At 39.8% G+C, this 23979-nt stretch overlaps 1 protein-coding gene across 1 annotated transcript; it reads right to left on the reverse strand.

Annotated features, from left to right (window-relative positions):
* Nucleotides 1-11938: 11938 nt before the first annotated feature.
* LOC309855930 (melanoma-associated antigen B16-like) lies at nucleotides 11939-12973 on the reverse strand (the record flags this gene model as incomplete). Its single annotated transcript, XM_082716528.1, has 1 exon — nucleotides 11939-12973. The coding sequence occupies one exon, from the start codon at nucleotides 12971-12973 to the stop codon at nucleotides 11939-11941; it is 1035 nt and encodes a 344-aa protein (XP_082572654.1).
* Nucleotides 12974-23979: the final 11006 nt, after the last annotated feature.

Consider the following 23979-nt stretch of genomic DNA (forward strand, 5'->3'; position numbering starts at 1 on the left):
AGAAAGAGCACAAGCAGAGGGAGCAGCAGGCAGAGGGAGAGGGAGAGGCAGGACACCCACTGAGTAGGAAGGCTGACACAGGACTCAATCCCAGGACCCTGGGATCATGACCCGAGCCAAAGGCAGCCACCTAATCAACTGAGCCACCCTGGCACCCATGCATCAGTTTTCAACTGCATTTCAAATTAATGTAAATTTACCTATTAAAAAATACATGAGGGGCGCCTGGGTGGCTCAGTGGGTTAAGCCTCTGCCTTCGGCTCAGGTCATGATCCCAGGGTTCTGGGATCGAGCCTCTCATTGGGCTCTCTGCTCAGCAGGGAGCCTGCTTCCTCCCTCTCTCTCTCTGCCTGCCTTTCTGCCTACTTGTGATCTCTGTCTGTCAAATAAATAAATAAGATCTTAAAAAAATACATGAAAATTTATTAACTCATAGTTTTTGTGTGTCAGGAGTCCCAGCATAGCTCACTCAACAACCTTCTCTACTTCAGGGTCTCTCCTGGTTGAAATTAAGGTGTTAACTGTGCTGTGTTACAGTCTAATGTCTTGACTAGAAAAAAATCTACTCAGATCATTCAGTTTGCTGGCAGAATTCATTTCTTCTTGTCTGTAGAACTAAGATCTTAATTTTTTTTCTAACTCTTGCAAAATTGGTTTTAATGTTTCTTAATGGTAGCCTGCAGTTTTAAACCAGGTGGTCCACCCATAAAAATCTCTCAACATATCAGATTTCTCCTTCAGTAATAGCAGAAGTATGACAAAAAGTCTTTTTTGTAAAACAAAATCAAATATAGTGTCTATAGTCAAAAGATGTTCAATCTTCTTTGACATATAATGCAATATAACTGTGGGCGTGATGTATCATCCATTTTGCCATTTCTACTGATTAAATCAAGTTATGAGCCCTGCCTAAACAAATGAAATGGTAACAAAGAAATGGCAACAATGCATGAACACCAAAAGATCAAGGTCTAGGTGACTAGTTTAGACTTTGTCTACCACAATTTATGCTGTGAACCCAACGATCCAAGTTTCCTCCTCATCTAAAATACATTCAACCTTTCCCAAGATCCCCAAATATCTGAATCCACTATAACAGCAATTCAAAAACTAAATCTTGTCATCTAAATAAGACTCATCTGTAGATGAAGTTCTTAGAGAATACATAGTTAAGTTTATCAACTGGGGCAGGATGCTTCTCTATTGATGGACCTGTAAAATAACAGAAACAAATTATCTGACCCCAACCTGCCTAATATATAATAGTGGGAAAGGTATAGTACAACAACTATAGACATTCCATTTCAATAACAGGAAAAATGGAAGGGAAATGCAGCCGCTAGCTCAGGGGGTTGTGAAATCCTGTGGGGCAGTGTTGTTAATTCCTTGGTACATTTTAATGCCTTCAAATAATTTTTCAAAGTTGGGTTCTTCTTTCCTCTTTGGAGTTATCTTTCCTTTATAATGAGAGGTAGCATGTGTTTACAACTAAGTATGTAAAAAACAATTACTTTGCAAACTGTGATCAAATGTACTGAGACAAGGAACCAAAACACCTGCCCTACTTCAGTCAGTCAAAAGTTCCTCCCTAGTTAATCCAGGATTCAAGAGTACATGCTAAGACCCAATTTGCATTTTGGGCTTTAGTTTCTCAACTTTGAGACACAATCTGAGGGATCAATTCTTTATTGAACAATTCAACACCTTTGATTTCCCCACTCCACAAATAAATGTAAACTTCAGTCTCACTAAACAACATGTAGCTTGTTGAATGCAAAAATATCATGCCTTGGGACATTTATAGATGACTGTGCTCACCTGGACTCATGCATGCTTCATTGCTCCTCTTTAAAAATTGTCCCTCTCATTTTCCATGCAATCGCACATACTTCCAACTTCTAGACACAAAAATATGAGCATCTTGAGTGATAGTACAGTGTCTTTCAAAGAAAGAATGCTCAGTGTTTTAGAAATATATGAGTCACTGAGGTTGGTATCTAATTTATGAAGATTTAATTTCTCTGACATTCTTTATAAGGTAAGCAAATACAAGTAGATATCTTTTATTTTACAAAAATACACAGTAAAAAAAGTATTAGGAAAGCCAAGACTTGACCATCTCTTAATTAATTTATATCAGTTTCTTGAACCAAACAATTTTACTGCTGAGTTCTTTCAAATTTCAAAAAGAAAACAAAAAAAGACCACAAAAAACTAAAAACAACAACAAAACCCCCCATGTATTGCAATACCACACTGTCTTCTTCAAGACTGCAAACATTGTTTTAAAGAATAGCAAAACTCCTACTCAAATTTGATACAAAGCAGTAAAAAATGTGTAACCAAATCATTCTTAAACATAGAGTCTAAAAGGGCTTAAAGCTTCTATTAAAGGAAATACCTTTTGAGAAATAATGAAAAAAGAACGGAGACAGGAAGGAAGGAATGGGGGAAGGAGGGAAGGAAGAAAGAAAGGAGAGGCTCCAACTTATAATCAAGAATACAAAGACAATAAACACTTTTCCCCTCCCACCCTATCCTGAACCTCAACTACTGAGAACATTAACTGTCATCTTCAAACATAAAGTGAAAAATCTGCCTCAGAAGCTGTTTCACTCGGCTCTGTATGTGCACTGGCTATGATGTTAGAGACATCCCTGGCTACAATTCTGGCCTTGGATTTCTGTTCCTCATCTCTTAAGAGGATTTTCATACCAGGGGGACTATAGTATGGGCCCTGGTGAAAAATTCTAGAACTTTCATCATGTTAGTTTCAGCATGGGATATTGAACTCCACATGTATTTACAACATGCAGAATCACTGTTGAGAACCCACCAGTACCTCAGGTATTTTCTGTCATCATATCTATGTTGATGAGCTTCATGGGCTCACAGTAAAGTGACTGCTCTCAAGATATATCCTCATCATGTTCAGCACTTCCCAGATTTCCTCCTCTGTGGCTCTGTTGCCCTACCTGAAGATCATAACCAGGACAGCCATCAAGCAACTGGCCTTGGGCATGTCCTTGTCATTACCTAGCTTCCCATTTGATGATGAGGTCCGTTTTGCTGACCAGAGCATAGAAGTGCTTGGTGCAGTCAACCTCCTTCAACTCTATGGCCAAAAACAGCTCCTTCTGCTCAGAAGTTCTCCTAATTTCAGAAATGTGGTCATGTCCTTTTTGTTCACACTCTTCAGCATGTGTACTTTCATGATGGGCTCTTTCATTTTATATTTGAGCAACAGAAATGACAACAAAAAGCCACTTTCTTAGTTATAGGGTCTCTGCACAAGCACTCACAGTCAGGCAGGGTCTCTGTGGTGCTTGAATTTTTTCTTCCATGGCTGTGTTGACTACTTCTTGTGCATGATACGGTCGCAGCAGTAGTAATGGTGGATGGGACTCTCTGAGAGCTCTGGAGAGTGCTAGGTGTCTCTATAAGAGGCAAGTCTGGGAAATACCTTTCAAAAGAGGAGAGAAGGAGTAGTGGAACTCTTCCTCAGCTACAATAGTAGTCTGAAAATTCCCCAGATCCTAGATCTCACCTCAACACCATCCAGCCATAGCTGCCTATAGCCTCTCTAGACTGACAGCAGGGCTTATCTTTGTTCCTCACTATCCATATTCTGGGGCATATGGTCCTTTCAGATCTCTCTCTTGATGATCTATACCTGTATTTGAAATTCTGGCTCCGGATATCAGTTCTCTGTATAATATTTCCTCCCTATATGCTCTGAGATTTTTATCCAACCGTTACACAGAATGGGTCAGGGTCCCAGGCACAATGAAAAAGCTGCAGCCTAAGGCAACAGCTGTAGGATGGGGGAGGACTGGTGGAAAAAAAGAAAAAAGAAAAAAAAAACACACTGTTCTATTTCTTCCACTCACTCTATAGGATTAGTCTTTTGAGGATCTTCTGTACTTCAAGATGTACTTACTAGATGATAGACAAGATTTTGTTAGGCCCTAAAATATTCACATTTTCTAGAATTTTGTCTAGTGACTTTTTTTTACCATCATTCATAATAAGATTATATATAAAATAAATATATATAACATATTTAATATTATCTACCAAGAGTTTTTTGTACATATGTATGTATATATATATTGTCTCAATTTCATGAAAAAATACCTAGTCTTATTATGTGTGATTCTCTCTGATAATCTCTATTCTACTTCTAGTCTATTCTTTATGTTCTATTAAAAAATTATAAAAAGCCAGTTTTCACCCATTAAAAAGTTTCAGGTGGTTATTATAGCCTATGGAATCATACCGTCTCAAGCAACACAAATTTTTATGCTTTTGTGAAATGACTCCATTGCTACTTAATGGCAGTTATGGTTTGAGGTGCTGCCTCAAATTCCTACAATGAAGCAATAGAAATCCATTATACTAAGGCACAATTGGAATAACTGAGAAGAGAATTTTAAAATGTTCCCTGCAATCTATCCTGTTGTCTGTCTTCTGTTGTAAATTACACTCACCATAACTCCATGGCATGCCCCTCCCCTTACTATTAAAAGTTGTTACATCTGATTCTAGATCCATAAAATACAATCTCTGTATTAGGCTTAATCAAAATTAAAATATACAGATGAAAGGATTGTTTGCAAATTATATATCCAAAAAAGGGCTTGTTTCCTAAATAAAAAAGAACCCTCTAAATTCAACAACAATCAGCAGTGTTCAATTAGGAAATCAGCATAAGACTTGAACACATGTTTTGCCAGAGAGAATGTATGGATATCTGAAAAACAGATGAATATATGTTAAATATGATTTTCCTTTTAGGAAATGTAAATTTAAACCACTATGAGATGCTACTATATAACTAGTTGAATAGCTAAAAAGAAAAGAAAAAAATTAAAAGCACCAAGTCTTGGTGAGGATATGGAGTGAAAGGAATCTGAAACATTGATTGTGGGTACACAAAATGTTCCAGGCTTTCTGGAAAACCATATGGAACTTCTTAATGTAGCTAACTTGCACTTATGTTTGAACAGGCCTCTACTATGTATTTTCCTAAAGAAATGAAAACTTAATCTTGCACAAAACAAACCTGAATCTGAATGTTTAAGAAGCTTTATTTGTAATAGCCCAAAACTGGAAGCAAACCAAATATCCTTCAGTGAAGAATGGATAAAACTCTGTGATCCATGCAATGGAATACTATACTGCAATAAAGTAGAACAAATGATACATGTGACAACTTGGATCAACTTCAGTGGTCACAATGCTGAGTGAAGAAAAGCCAACCTTGAGGTCAATCTCACCTGTGTATGATTCCATCTATATAAAATTCTCAAAAAGGACAAAGTTATATATGTGTATATTTGTGTTTGCCATAGTCACCCACTCTTAATTTTCATTTTGCATTTGAAATATTCATTTGTTATTTTGAGATAGTTGCATGCTACAATAATTTAGATTTTACTTAGGATTTAGACAATTTCTACTTCTGTGAAGAAGGAATAAGAGGGACCAGAGTTACCCAATTGCCTAAAACAACTAAAAGAATGGATAAAATATACGACAATGATATTCAATATAGGGACATCAGACCATATGGGACAGTGGTCATTTAGAGATGGAAAACAAAAGACGTGACTTTGTAATTGCCCCATTTTGCTGCTTGGAGCTCCGGTGGAGCAATGGTTCTCCCTGAGTTGACTAGATGAACTTGAGAATCTGGGGACAAGGAGGAAGTTGAAGTAGATGAAAGAGAGTACCAGTAAGGAAAGAAGTGCACCAGCAAAGAAGTGTGCAGCCCACACAGGGCTGAGAGCACTTGGTGGCAGACTGATAAACTGTTATCATTCATGGGGCATCAGGGACAGTACTCAGAAGTGTTCTGCACCGCAGCGAGGCAAAGTAAACCACAGGAAATTCACTCTTTTCCTAACTAACAAAACTTGAAGACAAAATGAAAGGATTCTTCTCTCTTTCTTTCTTTCTTTCTTTCTTTCTTTTTTAAAGATTTTTATTTATTTATTTGACAGAGAGAGACAGTGAGAGAGGGACCACAAGCAGGGGAGTGGTAGAGGGAGAAGCAGGCTTCCTATTGAGCAGGGAGCCCAATTCGGGGCTCAATCCCAGGACCCTGGGAGCATGACCTGAGCCACAGGCAGGCAATTAACGACTGAGCCACCCAGGTACCCTGATTACTTTGTTTCTAAGTAACTTTGTAACGTTACAGAATAGACCTTGAGAATACTGATGTATTGACACTTTAAAAAAAATCTGTGTTTGTTCTGGACAAGTGTGAAAAAGGTAAAATCACAATTTCATAATGTTGGGCATCCAATCAAATATTACCAGCCATGCAAAGAAGCAGGAATATATAACCAATAATTAGGAGAAAATAATCAGTCAAAACTGACATGGAAATTATACAGATGGTATGAGGAGTAGACAAGGACATCAAAAGAGCTATTGTGTAACTGTATATCATATGTTCAAGAAACACAAAGAAAGAATAAATTGGTTAGATTCATAGAAGATACAAAAGACCCAAAATGAAACTTAATAGGTGAAAACCACAATGTCGGGGCGCCTGGGTGGCTCAGTAGGTTAAAGCCTCTGCCTTCAGCTCAGGTCATGATCCCAGGGTCCTGGGATCGAGCCCCACATCGGGCTCTCTGCTTAGCGGGGAGCCTGCTTCCTCCTCTCTCACTCTCTGTCTGCCTCTCTGCCTACTTGTGATCTGTCAAATAAATAAATAAAATCTTAAAAAAAAAAAAAAAAAAGAAAACCACAATGTCTAAGATAAAACTATACATTGGATTGGAACAGTGAAGGAATTAAAAAAATTAGTGAACCCATGTATATAAAAAATAGCACAACATATTACTATACTAAATCTACATAAAGAGAAAAACTAGAATCAGCTTTAAAATAATATATGCCAGATATTAATTATGTTCACCTTTGAGGAAGGGGCAGAATTTTTGAGTTGTAAAGGGGGACAATTATGATTTCTCAGTTTGGGTAGAATTTCTTGCAACAAGAATATATGCACTGTACTCAGCCATCAAAAAAAAAAAAAATTCTTACCATTTGCAACAACATGGATGGAACTAAGCTAAGTGAAATAAGTCAATCAGAAAAAGACAATTATATAATTTCACTCATATGTTGAATTGAAGAAATAAAACAGATGACCAGAGGGGAAGGGAAAGAAAAATAAAATAAGATGAAATCAGAGAGGGAGGCAAACCATAAGAGACTCTTTTTTTTTTTTAAGAATTTATTTATTTGTGTGAGAGAGAGAGTGAGAAAGAGCATAAGGGGGTGAGGAGAGAGAGAAGCAGGCTCTCAAGTGAGCAGGGAGCCCGACGTGGGGCTCAGTCCCAGGACCCCAGGATCATGACCTGAGCTGAAGGCCGACGCTTAACCCACTGAGCCACCCAGGTAAACCCTATAAGGGACTCTTAACTATAGGAAACAAACTGAGGGTTACTGGAGGGGAGTGGGTAGGGGGATGGGGTAACTGGGTGCTGAGCATTAAGGAGGCCACTTGATGTAATGAGCACTGAGTGTTATATGCAACTGATGAATCACTAAACTCTAACTTTGAAACCAATAATAATCTATATGTTAATTAATTGAATTTAAATTTTAAAAAAGAATATACACACAGTTATCTTAGTAATTAAAATGAAATAAGCCTAACACCAGAAAAAGTAGCTGTCTTTTAGCCAGAAAGTTACTGTTAAATGACAGAACATACAAAATATGAAATAAGAACAGCTTAATACAATAAAAGTTTATTTCTCTATGTGAATTGGTAGACATTCTGGGCTAACAGGTGACATAGAGATCCAGGCTGCTTGCTTCTTCTAGGTCACAAACACATGCTTTCTGTATTTATTGATGAATGTAAGAAAAATACATGGAAAGTAGCAAACTAATATCAAATGCTTTAGCCTGGAAATGACAAATATGGTCTCTGCTCACCAATGGCAAAGGTTAGTTACATGATCCTTTCCACTATAAGTGCACTGTGTAGGGTGCCTGGGTGGCTCAGTCGGTTAAGTATCTGCCTTCGGCTCCGGTCACGATCCCCTGGTCCTGGGATCAAGCCCTGCATCAGACTCCCTGCTCAGCAGAGAGTCTGCTTTTCCCTTTCCCTCTGCTGCTCCCCCTGCTTGTGCTCTCTCTCTCTCCTTCTGTCAAATAAATACACTTTTAAAAATCTTAAAAAAAAAAAAAGTGCACTGGGTATTATAGTGGCTCCATAAGCCCAGGAAGGAGAAGATATAGATGAGCACTTGCAAACTCCCCATAAATTGTTACATAGTAGGTGCTCAATATGATAGGACTAGTAGAATTTTTAGGACAGCCACCCTCTTTATTTCTTGGGAGTTTTGAAGAGGCCAAATTTCCTTGAAATTCCCCCAACTCTTTTGAGATTCTGCTAGATGTCAGTTGCTTCCAAACACAGGCTCACATCAAATTTTCCAAAAGATCCTATAACATATCAGCAGAAATATTCTGCCTCCTTCATTCAGTAGTACCTTTCTGCACCAGTTCACTGGTCGAACTGCACTCCTTGTACTGATGCAATAACTTCTAAACTCATAATAGGGTGAGAATTCTCTTCTTCCTGTTAATGCTCTGTCAAAACTGGTGAGTATCTGCCCCCTTCAAGATGTACAAACATGCCTTGAACAGTTGTACAGGTGCCATTAGGCCAAGGGAAAACCAAGATTTTCTCCTCAGGCAAGTGGCTAGATAAGAGTCACTAGGAGAACATTTCGTTTGTTTATTTGGGGGGCCTTTTTTTGACAGTGGGTTTTTTATCTTTTTAACCAAAGATAGCATGTCTGTCAAACAATGTTTCACCTCCTATAAGGGTTCCAGGAATTTTAGGAAAATAATCCTCAGTAGATGCTTACTCTGCACTAATTTTTGTGATCTTTGAATCTTTCCTCAACTACCAATTATGAGGGAGACTTTGGTTATTACCACAAAGATAAACACAGAGTTCTATTGGTCAGTGTGAAAATAAAGCTCATTAAAATTATATTGCAAATACTATGGTGGTCTCAAAACTCCTTCTCCAACTTCAGAATTCTATCCCCAAACTAGTAGATTCTATGACAAACATGACTATACTCACCACCTCTTTGGGAAAATATTTTAAGAATGTGGTAGAGATGCCCAAATGGGTGGCCAGATTTAAATTTCAATGTCAAAATTACCTTTTATAGACAACAGGATGTTATTATCACAGGGATAATATGGTGAGAAATGGGACCACCAGGAAGTCGAAATGTTCTAAGTCAAGGACAGAGTAGGTGATTTTTGACCCGTTTGCTCCTCTGGAAGCAATGTGCAGCTTTTAGAAGAGGTGTTAAAGAACTGACCAGTAGGTCAGGTTCCAGTCTGGACAAGAGCACACACTGGAGAAAACCCAGGGGAAGGTCACCATATTGCACACAGCTGAGCTGAATAAAAATGCCAGCCGGAGACAATCATCAATCAAAGAATCTTGAGGAGAGGGTAGAAAACCTTGGATAAATTAAGCCCCCAGGTATTCCCCCAATTGTGTTTCTTATTTTAACTTTCCTTCTTTAAACCTTCTTTCAGTTCCTGTTACAATAACCTTCTTTCTATATAGTGAAAGGCATTAAGGAGTAGTGAGAAGAATAATAAATGAGGAGATGGAAGGCCTGACTCAAGCTGGGAAGAATGGAACAGAGTACATTCTAGATGAATTCAGAGAAGAGGTCTAATGTCATCTCTTTCCCACACTAAACATGTGAAATGCAATACAGTTACAAGCTCTTTGAGCCTCAGGATATTAATTTGTGAATTTTTTTAAAAGATTTTATTTATTTATTTGACAGAGATCACAAGTAGGCAGAGAGGCAGGCAGAGAGAGAGGAAGGGAAGCAGGCTCCCTGCTGAGCAGAGAGCCCGATGCGGGGCTCGATCCCAAGACCTTGAGATCATGACCTGAGCTGAAGGCAGAGGCTTAAACCACTGAGCCACCCAGGCGCCCCTTAATTTGTCAATTTGGTTTGATAAGTCATGCCTGCTAGGACTCTTGGAAAGTGTATGGAGTATATAAAGCACATGGCACATTGCCTGGCATATCTCAGAACTTCGGTGAATGAGAGTTACTGCTGTCATTATGTAGATATCAAATTCTGCCACCCCCACCCATGTCTTCTCAGAAAAGATAAAGTGCTATAGGACATGCTATAGCCAATCAGACAAAAATGTTCCTCAGCAAGTAAAACTTTATAAAAATTTCCCCTCAAATTTTGTGTTATTTAATTTGGGTTTAGGAATATCTCCTCCAGGTGGATGTAATTCACAGATCCTAAAATTTCTGTGAAGGAACAACTCTTCCACTCACTCACTGCTTCACCTTGTAGAGATTCAGAATACTGACAAATTACAATGAAGACAGCTTAATTAATTTTGCTTTGAAAGAAGTTGGCAAAGGCTAGGTCATGGCACAGTGTCAGCTCAGTGGCTTCTGTGTGTTTAATATCAATGGAGCACCATCTATATTTTCCAGAAATTCCTTACAAATGATGTGCATAAAATGCCCGGTGCATGCACTGTGATCAACTGTGCTAGGACAAGAATGCAGAAGTCCTTCCATTCACATTCCAGATCGGAATTTCTCTCTGGCTTACTCATGATCCAAGAGTAACACCTAATAGCGGTTTGCCACTCCAGACATTTGGGTTTTAACTCTGAGGCACACCATTTCAGGGACCTGTCTGTGCTCATGATAATTTCAGGTTCATCTGGCCTATCACCTAGCTTCATGTAAAATTAACTTCCACTGAAAGAAAGTTCAGTTCTGAAAGTTTCTGAAAGTTCAGTTCTGAAAGTTTCCAGAAGCCCAAAACTGCCATATGTAACTGCATTAAAACTTTGACAAGTCTCATTTGGACTTCCCACCTATACTTATGCACCCCCCCATTTTACTTTTCCTTAGGTATTTGAAGATCCCACATTGTCCTTAAGGGATGATTGCTCATATATGTTAACATCCTATGGACAGGTACTGAGTCCTTATACTAGCATTCCCAGAAGTAGTGCAGTGCTTTCCAAAGACTAGGTATTCAATAAAAGTTTGGGGAATAAAGGATCCAGTGAACATGAGTTCTAATTTATTAAGCACTGTTTCTTATACAGTCTTAAAAAACCAAAGCAAATCCATGCATATATAATTTAATTTTACATAACAAGAAATAAAAAGTATAGGAATGCCAACATCTGAATATCTTTTAGATTTTTTTCTCTATTTTTCTACTGACTGCAATTATCGGAATATAGATTTTGTTCACATTTCTAAAGGAATAGCCTATAGCAAAGCCATGTTCTTATTCCAGATGACAAAATAAGATAAATGTCTACACAATTTCTTTTACAAAACAAAACTTGCTATTAAAATTCATTACAGCAGAGGCACCAGGATGGTTCACTTGGTTGAGCATCCAACTCTTGCTATCCACTCAGGTTGTGACTTCAGGGTTGTGACATCGAGCCTGGCATCAGGCTCCAGGCTGAGCACAGAGTCTGCTAAGGTTTCTCTCTCCCTCTCTCTATGTTCCTCCTTGCCTGACTCATTGTCTGTCTCTCTATCTCTCTCTCTCTCTCAAATAAATACATCTTTTAAAAAATAAAATAAAATTCATTATAACACTAAATGTGTGACCAATGTCATCCATAAACTTGTAGATTTCAAAGCTAATTATATCGAAATTAAATTAAATCTATGTTAAAGAAACAATATTTGAACAAATACATTATGTTAAAAAAGAATAAATTTTCAAGTTACACAATAATGTAGGAACACATAGGCATATCAATCGTATTCCTTTCAGCCCCAAACCAGACCTAAGTTCTATGAAGACTAACTGCCCTTTCTCAAACACAAACTGAAAAACCTGTCTCAGGTTTCTCTCTAGGAGCAAGAGAAATGACGGGACTTGGCCCTAGAAGGCCCAGTGGCCCCAGAAGTAGAAGTGGACCAGGCCAAAATTCTGGCTCGGGCGCTCTCTTCTTCATCTTGCAAAGCCTCCTCATACGAAGATGGGAAAGAGCTCGGGTCAGTCCCATGAACCTTGGCCAGAAACTCCAGGACTTTCATCTTGGTGGTTTCAGCGTGGGCTCTCGGGCCCCACAGGAATTCAAACTGTGCCGGATCACTGTTGGCCACCTGCCGGTACTCCAGGTACTTTTCCTTCACAAAATCTTTGGTGATGAGCTCCCTGGGCTCCCCAAAGATGGCGTGCTTCTGCCCGGCATATATCCCCGTCAAATTCAGAACTTCCCAGACTTCCTCTTCGGTGGCACTGTTGCCCTTCATGAAGATCACACCCAGGATAAAGATCAGGATGCCGGTCTTCGGCATGCCCTCTTCACCATCCAGCACCCCATCATAGGTGAGGCCCAATTTGATGAAGAGGCCATAGCAGTGGTTGGTGGGATCCACTCTCTTCACATCAAGGCCAAAGACCATCTCCATGTGCTCACAGGCTCTCAGGAAGATCTCGGTGAAGTGGTCTTCATACTCTTTGATGACGACCTTCATAGCTGCCTCTGTCACGGGCTCTTTCATGTGATACTTGAAGAGCATGAAATTGACCAATGAAATCACTTTCTCATCTAGAGCACGTATGGGAACATTCTTGGGGGTGGGCCCAGCCCATGAGGTGCCAACCTCCTCTTCTTGGCCATTGGTGCCCTCATTCAATTCACCTGATGAGGTGGTTGTCATGGCGATGGAAGATGAGCAGAAACTCTGATGACTCTCAGGGGTACTGGGTTTACCAGCATCAGGAGCCTCCTTGGAACTGCCAGGTATCAGAGGATAAGAGGAGAGATGGGTCTCTTGCAGAGTCTTGGAGACCTGGTCAACCTCCATATCTTGGATCTCACTGCAGGTCTGAAAGCACTGATCATATAAGCATTGTGGATTCTTTTGGTGCTGAGGCATGCTGACCTTTATGAGTAGCAATAGACAGGAGTGAGGAGAGGAGAGTGGGCAAAGGGAATCACGGCCTAAGAGGAAGAAGGAGACGTGAGTGGCCTCGGCTGCTCAACCCCACTGGGGTGGCTCTGATAAAACTGCCTCCAGTGGACTTCTCCTGGAATACTCTTCTAGGGCCTCACAGGTCTCCCAACCATTTGGTTGCTATGCCCCTGAAGAATAATGAAGGGAGGAGTCTGAATGCTCCTGAGGATGCAGCCAGCAAACCCCGGCTGAGAATTCTCAGAGACCGCAGAAAGCAGGGGGTGGTTGGGCTCTAGACAGCCATTTCCGTTCTGAGGAGAGTGGTCCCATCATTCCTCCCTCAGGTGCGCTGCCTTGGCTTTCGATAGGACCTGGTGTACCTCCCCTATCCTAATATGGGATGGCCCCCTGAAGACCAAAGTCACATCTCCTGAGACAACTGATGCAGGTACCTTTTCCAGAAGGCCTGTCTGGGATATCCCAAGGCTGACAGCGGGACCTAGACTGTGTGGAGGCTATCTACACTGCTGATGGTGGTCCCCCCACTTCTCACTTTGTTGGCTTACTTTGAATCCAGGCAGGTCCTGGGATCCCTTCGTTTGCTGACCTAACATTGTCCCTTCAGAACAAAGCCTCCACTTTCTGATTCGTAGAGGGTAATTAGGGTACATGTCTACTGACAGCCTCTCCCATAGCCTCTCAGTGCTGACAACAGCTCAGGGCAGGATTCCTCATGATCTGCACTCTCCTGGTGTCAGCGGACCCTCAGTATTCACTCTGGGTTCTTGACTTGGCAACTGGTGGGGTCTCAGGTCTGACCCTTATATGCAATGTCAACCCTCCTGTATTTAAGAATGCCTTATCCTAGTTACCTGAGAAGGAAGTGAAGAAGGGCAGTTCCTTTCCCCCTCTTTTAAGGGTTTCCTGGACTGACAGAAGGAGGTAGAAACTGTAAAGGTCCCTCTTTTCCGGGGTGGGTATATCTGCCTGTGGGATCTCACTCAAGTTCCTACTGTGACCTGTGAGAGGATCTGGATCCCTTTCCTTGATGACCTCCTATGATATAGGTACATACACCAAGGATCCCAGCTGTCTCCAACCCCCCAAAGAAGGGGGATCTTCTCCTGTAGTCTCTGTGCAGAGTTCTCTGGACTGATAAAGATCCAGGGTCTCTTTGATGACCCTATGTTTTGGGGTGGATCCTTTTCAGTTCTGACTCTGTATGTCCACATGGACTCCAGTACCGCCTGGTCACCCTGTCCACTGCTGAATCTGACTATGTCCCAATCCCCTAGGTGCCCAGCGTAGGAAGTGAACTAGAAGACTCCTGACCGTTATTGTCTGGGACCTTTGCCCTTCAGATGTAACTCAATGACAACTGCCAGGGTCTCGGACTCCTCCTGACTGAACAAATGCTTTAACTTCCTGAGCCCCAGAGGAGGAAAGGAAAAGTCCCCTCTGCCTGCCATCCCTTCCCTGGGCCTCTCAGGGCTGACAACAGGAGAGGGGCTCTGTGCAGCCCCTCTGCCATCAATCAGTTGATAGGTCCCACCCTCCTCACAAGTGCTAGTCCAATACTGGTAGGTGATGTGCCCGCTGCCATCGATTACCTGGGGTTCCACCTTCCAATCAAGGCCCCACGTGTCCGAGACACTCAGAAGGGAAGTGAGGCGACACCTCATCTGCTGGACAGGGAAGACCTGACCACAGGGGCTTAAAGCTGTGCCACAACCTCCCCAAGATCCGGGGAAACATGAGCACTCACTCGGGGTCCTCGCCAGGACTCCTACTGGAGACCCCGTGGGGCCTGAGGCTCCTTCCTTTCCCACAGGACACCGACTGCCTCGGGCTAACCTCTTGCCTGCCTCAGGCTAAGCTCTCACCTGCCTCAGGCTAAGCTCTCACCTCCCTCAGACTCTGGAGGCTGAAGTCAGTCAGCAATACTTCCACCGCCCCTGCCCAAGCCCTCCCGGGGCTCACAGACTGACCGAGGCTCACCGAGTCCGCCACTATCTGGGGTCGATGGGCCCCTCAGGACTCACTCGGGAGGCCTTTTCTGGACCACCAAGAGGTCAAGGGACTCTTAGCCTCGCAACAGAAACGCTGTCACCTCGATCAGATCGCAAACAGGAAGTGTGTCGTAGACCAGCCTGATAGACGGGGCTGGGGTTACCCGGAGTTGGACCGCGGCTCTCGCCTAATGTGTCCCCTCATTTCTGTGATACAGGGTCTCCTCAGCTCTCATTTGGAATCTTACTTGACTCCAAGCAGACCCTGGGAATCCTCCCTCTGCTGATGTGGTTCCACGCACCTCAGGTCGAATCCCGTACAGCCCCAGACAGAATGCCGCACAGCCAGACGGTCTTGAAGAGGAAATCAGGGGCGTCACATCCGGTTACACCTTCCTGGGGTCTTCCGGGCCAATAGCAAGGGCAGGGCTGTGCGTGCCAGGCTCTTTCACGGTGGTGGTTGCTGCTGGTCCCTCATTAGAGTCCTGCTGACTTCTTGTAGCCTTGGAATTAATCTCGCCCGTGATCCTGTGTCATGCCTCTCAGCCAGTGTCCTCCTGCCCCTGGAATCCTCAAGAGGAAATCGAGCAGATGCTTCAGTTGGAGAGCCCTGCCTGGGTCAGCAGGGCTCAAAGTAGGCACTGGCCCATGTCTGTGTGACCCACTGTCATTCTCTGGTTTTGGCCTCTTCTGTCCTCCTTCCTGGGAGTTCTCATTTTGGCTCCTTTCTTGTGACTTAAGGCTTTCTGGGAAATGCCGTAGCTTGGCAAACTCTTGGTGACTTTACCTCCTGAAACCCTTGCCGAGTGTGGAATGGGTCACGTCCCAGCCTCAGTGTAACATGAAGCTGGAATATATACCTGATGAATAGGAAGGACAGACATTTGGGGCAATCCCATCCTCCTGGGGTCCAATCTCCTCTGAGTTTTCCTGTTGGTTGAATTGAATTGCCATCCTGACGCCTCCGAATTGTGTTTAGTTATTTTTTTAAGACTTTGTTTATTTATGGGACGCCTGGGTGGTTCAGTGGTTTGGGCTGCTGCCTTCGGCTCGGGTCATGATCTCAGGGTCCTGGGATCGAGCCCCGCATCGGGCTCTGTACTCCACAGGAAGCCTGCTTCCCTCTTTCTCTCTCTCTCTGCCTGCCTCTCTGCCTACTTGTGATCTCTGTCTGTCAAATAAATAAATAAAATCTTAAAAAAAAAAAGACTTTGTTTATTTATTTATTTGACAGAGGGAGATCACAAATAGGCAGAGAAACAGGCAGAGAGAGGAGGACGCAGGTTCCCTGCTGAGCAGAGAGCCTGATGCGGGGCTCGATCCCAGGACCCTGGGATCATGACCTGAGCCAAAAGCAGGGGCTTTAACCCACTGAGCCACCAAGGCACCCCACGAATTGTGTTTAGAAAAGTGCAGAACAGACAAGACTGAAGAATGAATCTGAAGCCAAATAGGTTAAGGACTGGCATACCATATCAACAGATCAATTTAAAAAATGTATTTCAATTGATAGAGAAATGTGTTTCATAAAAATAATCATTATTCTTTCATGAGGGAAGGTATGTTTTCAAAGTAGACAAAGGATATCTACCAAAAAGTCTTCTGCCCATTTTTTTATATGATTGCCTGTTTTGTGTGTGTTGAGTTTGAGGAGTTCATTATAGATCCTGGATATCAACCTTTTGTCTCTACTGTCATTTGCAAATATCTTCTCCTATTCCATGGGTTGCTTCTTTGTTTTTTTGACTGTTTCCTTTGTTGTGCAGAAGCTTTTGATTTTGATGAAGTCCCAAAAGTTTATTTTCACTTTTGTTTCCTTTGCCTTTGGAGACATATCTTGAAAGAAGTTGCTGTGGCTGATATCGAAGAGATTACTGCCTATGTTCTCCTCTAGGATTCTGATGCATTCCTGTCTCACGTTGAGGTCTTTTATCCATTTTGAGTTTATCTTTGCGTACGGTGTAAGAGAATGGTTGAATTTCATTCTTCTACATATAGCTGTCCAGTTTTCCCAGCACCATTTATTGAAGAGACTGTCTTTTTTCCACTGTATATTTTTTCCTGTTTTGTCGAAGATTAATTGATCATAGAGGTGAGGGTCCATATCTGGGCTCTCTACTCTGTTCCACTGGTCTATGTGTCTGTTTTTATTCCAGTACCATGCTGTCTTGGTGATCATAGCTTTGTAATAAAGCTTGAAATCAGGTAACGTGATGCCCCCCTGTTTTATTTTTGTTTTTCAACATTTCCTTAGTGATTCGGGGTCTCTTCTGATTCCATACAAATTTCTGGATTATCTGCTCCAGCTCTTTGAAGAATACTGGTGGAATTTTGATCGGAATGGCATTAAAAGTATAGATTGCTTTAGGCAGTACAGACATTTTAACAATGTTTATTCTTCCGATCCAAGAGCATGGAATGGTCTTCTATCTTTTTGTGTCTTCTTCAATTTCCTTCATTAGTGTTCTGTAGTTCCTCAAGTACAGATCCTTTACCTCTTTGAATAGGCTTATTCCCAGGCATCTTATGGTTCTTGGTGCTATAGTAAATGGAATCGATTCTCCAATTTTCCTTTCTGTATTTTCATTGTTAGTGTATAAGAAAGCCACTGATTTCTGCACATTGACCCCAGAGTAAAAATCATATCTCATGTGGAAAACTTGAAACCTTTTAATATTGAGAAGAAGAGAAAAATGCCTGCTTTCACCATTTGTAGTCTATATTTTAATAAACACACACAAAAAAAGTAATGGGAAGAAGTAGTAATCACAGAGATAGAAACCAGAAAACAAGAAACAATGTCAGTATAATTAACATGAATAAAGTGTATATGAGGAAAATATACTAATGTTAAACTATTAAATCAATAAAAATGCCTTTAAATAAAACTACTGGCTATGAGGTCAATAAACAAAGAGACACTTTCTTTTTGGTAGCAACGTAGGATAATGAATTAAAGAATATCTTGTAAATTATCATAATAAATACCTGATTCTTAAAAATATATATAATAAAAATATAAGAACTATGGAAAAATTATATAACTATTATTTATTGAAATTGCTAAAGACTTAAGTAAATGGAAAATATGTTTTTACATGGAAGTTTCAATTATGTAAACATGTTAATTTTCCTCAAATTTTACCTATTAATGACCATAATCCCTCATCCTCAATAAAGCCACATAGCTTTTACTTGTAAATGTTTATATATATATGAATTCTGTGTGAATGCTGACAAGATAATTCTAAAATTTATTCTTTTTAAGGATTTTATTCATTTATTTGAGAGAGAGCATGAGAGGGGAGAAGGTCAGAGGGAGAAGCAGACTCCAGGATGAGTGGGGAGTAATTCTGAAATTTAAATTGGCTTGCAAATGGCTACGAATAGCTAATACACTCTTGAAAAGAAAGATGTGATATTAAATACTGTAGTAATAAGAGTTTGTGGTATAGGTGTTGGCATAGACAAATAGACCAAAAGAAGTGAATACCATGCTCCAAAACAGATGCACTATATCTTGTGTCCTAGTGTATTAAAGTTAGCTACTCAGAGAAGTAGGGAAAAGAATATTGTTTTTTTAATAAGAAATCACACTGGTATATTTTGATATTCATATTAAAAACAAATGTGACTAAAATCCTCCCTTACACTTAATAGAAATTCTAGTTCTAAGCAGATTAAAAACTCATTTTAAACCTTTTTATTCTGACAGTTTTCATACTCACGTAAGTGAAGGGTATACCACATTAACATACTAAATGAAAAAAAAATCATTCCTAAATTGCTAAACTGATTTATAAAAATCAGTATTCATTCATAATGAAAAGATGTCTTATCTCATTAGATAAAGAATACTTAGGAAAACTCTACAGTAAACATTATACTTGCTGTCAATTCACTGAGAGCCTTTAAAACTGGGAAGGAGATGAGGATGCCTGCTATCACCATTTCTACTCAATATTTTAATGAAGATCCTATATAGGGAACTAATGGAAATAAATCAAAGAGATTTGGATTGGAAAATAAGAAACAAAGCTAGCTTATTTCTCAGAACCTCTTGGGACATAATACTCCTAAAACACCCAGTTTGTGTACTGAGCTCAACTGCCTGGGAATGAGTGCACAACTCCTTCCAGTACTGCTGCAGGGGGAAATTCTCTCTGGTTTATCTAAGATACCAAAGTAATTTTTGTGAGCAGTTTTTCATTCCAGGCCTAGTCTCTCAACTCTAAGATACATCATCCAAGTGTTTGGCCTTTGTTTACCACTCCGAGAGCTTTATCTGGCCCACCACCCTATTAACCTTAAAATTACCTCCCATTGAAGAAGTGGCAGTTTCCAAAACCTCAACCTTCCTTGTTTCATGACATTTACACTTGACAATTCTGAAACCCATCCGACTTCCCCAAGAAAAACACAACAATCTTAATATGCATGCTCACACAGAAGAGCTTCAAAGACATAATATAAAATCTGAGAGAACTGAATGGATTTATAGACAAATCCATGCTTATAGTTGGAGATTTAAACGCCTCTCTCCAAGGGATCAGCAATAGTAATAGAAAAGAACTCATCAAGGATTTAGAGGTTATAAATATAGGATAAAGGTATAGAACTGAACAGTAGCACAATCCAACAGGATACAATGATATTTATAGAACACAACCCAACACAACAGAACACATGTTGTTTTCAAGCACACACAGAATATTCAATAAGTTAGACCATATCATGAGTAATAAAAGAACCTCAACAATGACAAAAGAATGAAATGATACAGAGTGTGTTTTGTGAATATAATGGAATGAAACTAGAAATCAAAAACAGAGCTGTAATGGGGAAATCTCCAAACCATTGGAAATTAAACATACCTCTAAAATATATATAGGCAAAGAGTATTTCTCAAGGTAAATTTAAAATTGTGTTCAAATAAATAAATGAAAAAATAAAATACAGTAAATAAAAATCTGTGGAATGCAGGTAAGGCAGTAATTCAAAAAAATTTATAGCACAAATTGCTTATCCTAGCGTATCAGTTTTCTCTTCCTGCCTTAACAAATTACCATCAATTTAGCAGCTTAAAACAACAAAAATGTATTATTTTACAATTCTACAGGTACAAAATCTGACATGAGGTCATTGTGTTGCCACGACTGTAGTACTTTCTACAAGCTCTAGGGTCAATCAACCAAGAAAATATTGCAATGCTTACTGTGGATTCACCAAACAAAAGAACTGAAAAATATGTGAAACCAAAGCTGATAGAATTGAAAAGAAACACAGATAAATCTATAAGTATGTTTGGAGTTGCTGAGAGTTTAGCTCAGCTACTCCATAGTATTTTTGCCTTGGCATTCATTTTGTTTGGCCAAGCAGCCTGCAGGGACCTTAAACTGACATTAACCTCTCCTGCAAATGCATGCCCTAGGTAGCATCCTGAAGACTCACAAGCAAATGTTAAGTTCCTGATACAACTTCACCAACAGCTCTTTTGATCAAGTTTCTCCCCTCCCTCCCAGAACCTTTTCTTTGATGTACCCCTTAGATAAGATCCCTTGTAATTCACCAAAACTCTGCTTCTTTGGTTTGAATTGACCAATCCAGCCTTAGCCTGGGACTCACCCAGGAACACTAATTAAGACATGTGTTCCATGTCCTGCCTCTTTCTACATTCAGCTTTGATCTCCCTATGTGGTCCCTCAAGGCATAGTATGTACTTCCTCCAAGATCTGTAAGTAGTAAACTCAATTTCATTTTCTTTTGTGGTACGTTGTTGAACTGCATAGCTTACTATGTAGCACTTTGTGCTCCACTTAAGAAATGTTAATTTTATAAAGACATAAGAAGAGTGTTCAACACTCCTCTCTCAACAAGTGATAGAACACATACAAGATACAAAATCAACAAGGATTTAAAAGAACCATCAACCAACAGACTCTAAAAATATTTATGAACATTCTACACAAAACCAGGGGAATGCACATTCTTTTCAAGATCCTATGCAATATATACCAAGATAGACTATATCCTAATTAATAAAAGAAACCTCAACAAATTGAAAATAATTATATTCTTAACAGAGTATGCTCTCTGACCATAATGGAATCAATATTAAAATCAATTAACAGAAGAACAAGAAAACACCAAATATTTAGAAACTAAAAAACACACTTCTAAATACACCATGGGTCAAAGAGGAAGTCTCTAAAGAAATTTAAAAATGTACAAACTGAATTAAAATAAAAATATAACATTTCAAAATTTGTGTGCGCACAGCTAAAGCAGTGCTAAGTAAAATTTATAGCAGTAAGATAGTGCTTTTAAAAAGTGGAGGGGGGGAAGGTGGAAAATTCTCAAATCTGTAATCTAAACTCATACCACAAGAACCTAAATAAGAAAGAGCAAAATAAACCCAGAGCATGGGAAGGAAAAAAATGGTAAGGAGCAGAACTTGATGAAAGTATAAGCAAGCAACAAAAAGAGGAGACAATTAATGAAACAAAGAGTTGGTGTTTTTTGTGGGCTTTTTTAAAGGAAGAATCAGTAACATTGATAAACCTCTAGTAAGACTGACAAAGAAAAAAGAAAAAAGTTACTAAAGTCTGAAAGGAACAGAACATCATACTGACAGAAAATAATAATAATAATGATAAGAATGAGTATAGTTATTATCATTGACAAAAATTCAGCAACTGTTTCTGACAAAAGTCTTAGGAAATAATAGAGGGGAGTTCCTTCAACTTGATAATGAACATCTATGAAAATCCCTATTTTGACATTATACTTAATGGTGAAAGACTCAATGACTTCCCCTTAAGATAGAGAACAAGGTCAAGACGTCCACTCTCACCACTGCTATTTAACATGCTGCTAGAATTCCTAGACAGCCCATTAAGGCAAGAAAGAAAATAAAAGTCATAAGGATTACATATGAGTAGATAATCCTCTGCCTCTTTGAAGATGTCATGACTGTGCATATAAAAAAATCCCAAGAAATCTATAAAACAACTCCTAGGCCTAATAAGTGATTGCAGCATGGTTGCAGGCTATAGGATCAACATATAAACATCAGTTGTATTTTTTTAAGATTTTATTATTTATTTGACAGAGAGAGAGAGATAGCAGGAAAGAGCACAAGCAGGGGGAGGGACAGGCAGAGGGAGAAATGGGTCCCTGTTGAGCAGAGAGCCCCATTTGGAACTTAATCCCAGGACCCTGAGATCATGACCTGAACCTAAGGGAGATACCAAACTAACTGAGCCATCCAGGCACCAGTAGTTTAAGTTCAATACACTATCAATAAACATATAGAAACTACAGATGCAATACCATTGACAATTGCTCAAAAAAACCCTAAATCTGAAATACAAAGGTATAAATCTAAGAAAACATCAGACCTTGTTTACTGAAAAGAACAAAATCCAGAGATCAAATACATTTTTTTAAAAGATTTTATTTATTTATTTGATAGACAGAGACCACAAGTGGACAGAGAGGCAGGCAGAGACAGAGAGAGGGGGAAGCAGGCTCCCCGCTAAGCAGAGAGCCCAATGTGGGGCTCGATCCCAGGACCCTGGGATCATGACCTGAGCCGAAGGCAGAGGCTTTAACCCACTGAGCCACCCAGGTGCCCCCAAATACAGTTTTTAAAAGATTGAATTTTTTGTTTAAATTAGAGAGAGAGAGAGAGAGAGGGAAAGCACAAGTCAGGAGGAAAGGCAGATGGAGAAGGAGAAGCAAAAACCCTGCTAAGCAGGGAGCCCAATTTGGATCTCAATCCCTGAACCCTAGGATCATGACCTGACCCAAAGGCAGACGCTTAACCAACTGAGCCAACCAGGCACCCAGAAATAATATATAAATAAATGGAGTGCTTTAGCATGTTCACAGATTAAAAGAATCAACATAGTAATGGTATCAATTCTTATCAATTAATTAATTAAACCTATTAATAAATAGGTTTAACACAATTCCTATCAAAATGTTAGCAATATTTTTTATATACATAATCTTGTCTAAAAATTTATACAGAAAGGCAAAGGAACTAGAATAGCTAAAACAATTTTTAAAAAGAAAAGTAAAATGAGAAGAACTGCTTTATCACATTTTGAGACATTATTTAGCTATAGTAATCAAGATTCTGTGATATTGATGGTTGGATGGACATATAGATGATTGGAACAGAATAGAGACTGTAGAAATAACTCCACATAACTATGGACAACTGATTTTCAACAACGTTGCAAAAGTAATTAGATGGAGGATGAATAGATTTTATTAAAACTGATGTTGGAGCAATTGAACATTCATTAGGGAAAAAACAAACTTTGACCTAAACTTCATATCTTACATAAAAATAAATTCAAATATGGGGCGCCTGGGTGGCTCAGTGGGTTAAAGCCTCTGCCTTCGGCTCAGGTCATGATCCCAGTGTCCTGGGATCAAGCCCCGCATCGGACTCTCTGCTCGGTGGGGAGCCTGCTTCCTCCTCTCTCTCTCTGCCTGCCTCTCTGCCTACTTGTGATCTCTATCAAATAAATAAATAAAATCTTTAAAAATAATAATAATAAATTCAAATATAACAGATTTAAATGTAAAATGTAAAGTTATGAAATTTTTTTTTAGATTTTTTAATTTTTATTTATTTGACAGAGTGAGATCACAAGTAGGCAGAGAGGCAGGCAGAGAGAGAGGAGGAAGCAGCCTCCCTGCTGAGCAGAGAGCCTGATGTGGGACTTGATCCCAGGATCCTGAGATCATGACCTGAGCTGAAGGCAGCGGCTTAACCCACTGAGCCACCCAGGCACCCCAAAGTTATGAAATTTTTTAAAGAAATGTTGTAACAGGGTGCTTGGGTAGGTCAGTCGGTTTAAGCATTCACCTATGTAAAAAAGATTTATATGTGGAATATCTAAAGATCTCTGAAAGCTCAATATTTAAAAAAGGAAACAATTTAATTAGGAAATAGGGTGCATG

Source organism: Mustela nivalis, assembly GCF_964662115.1.
Source record: "Mustela nivalis genome assembly, chromosome: X".
Lineage (NCBI taxonomy): Eukaryota > Metazoa > Chordata > Mammalia > Carnivora > Mustelidae > Mustela > Mustela nivalis.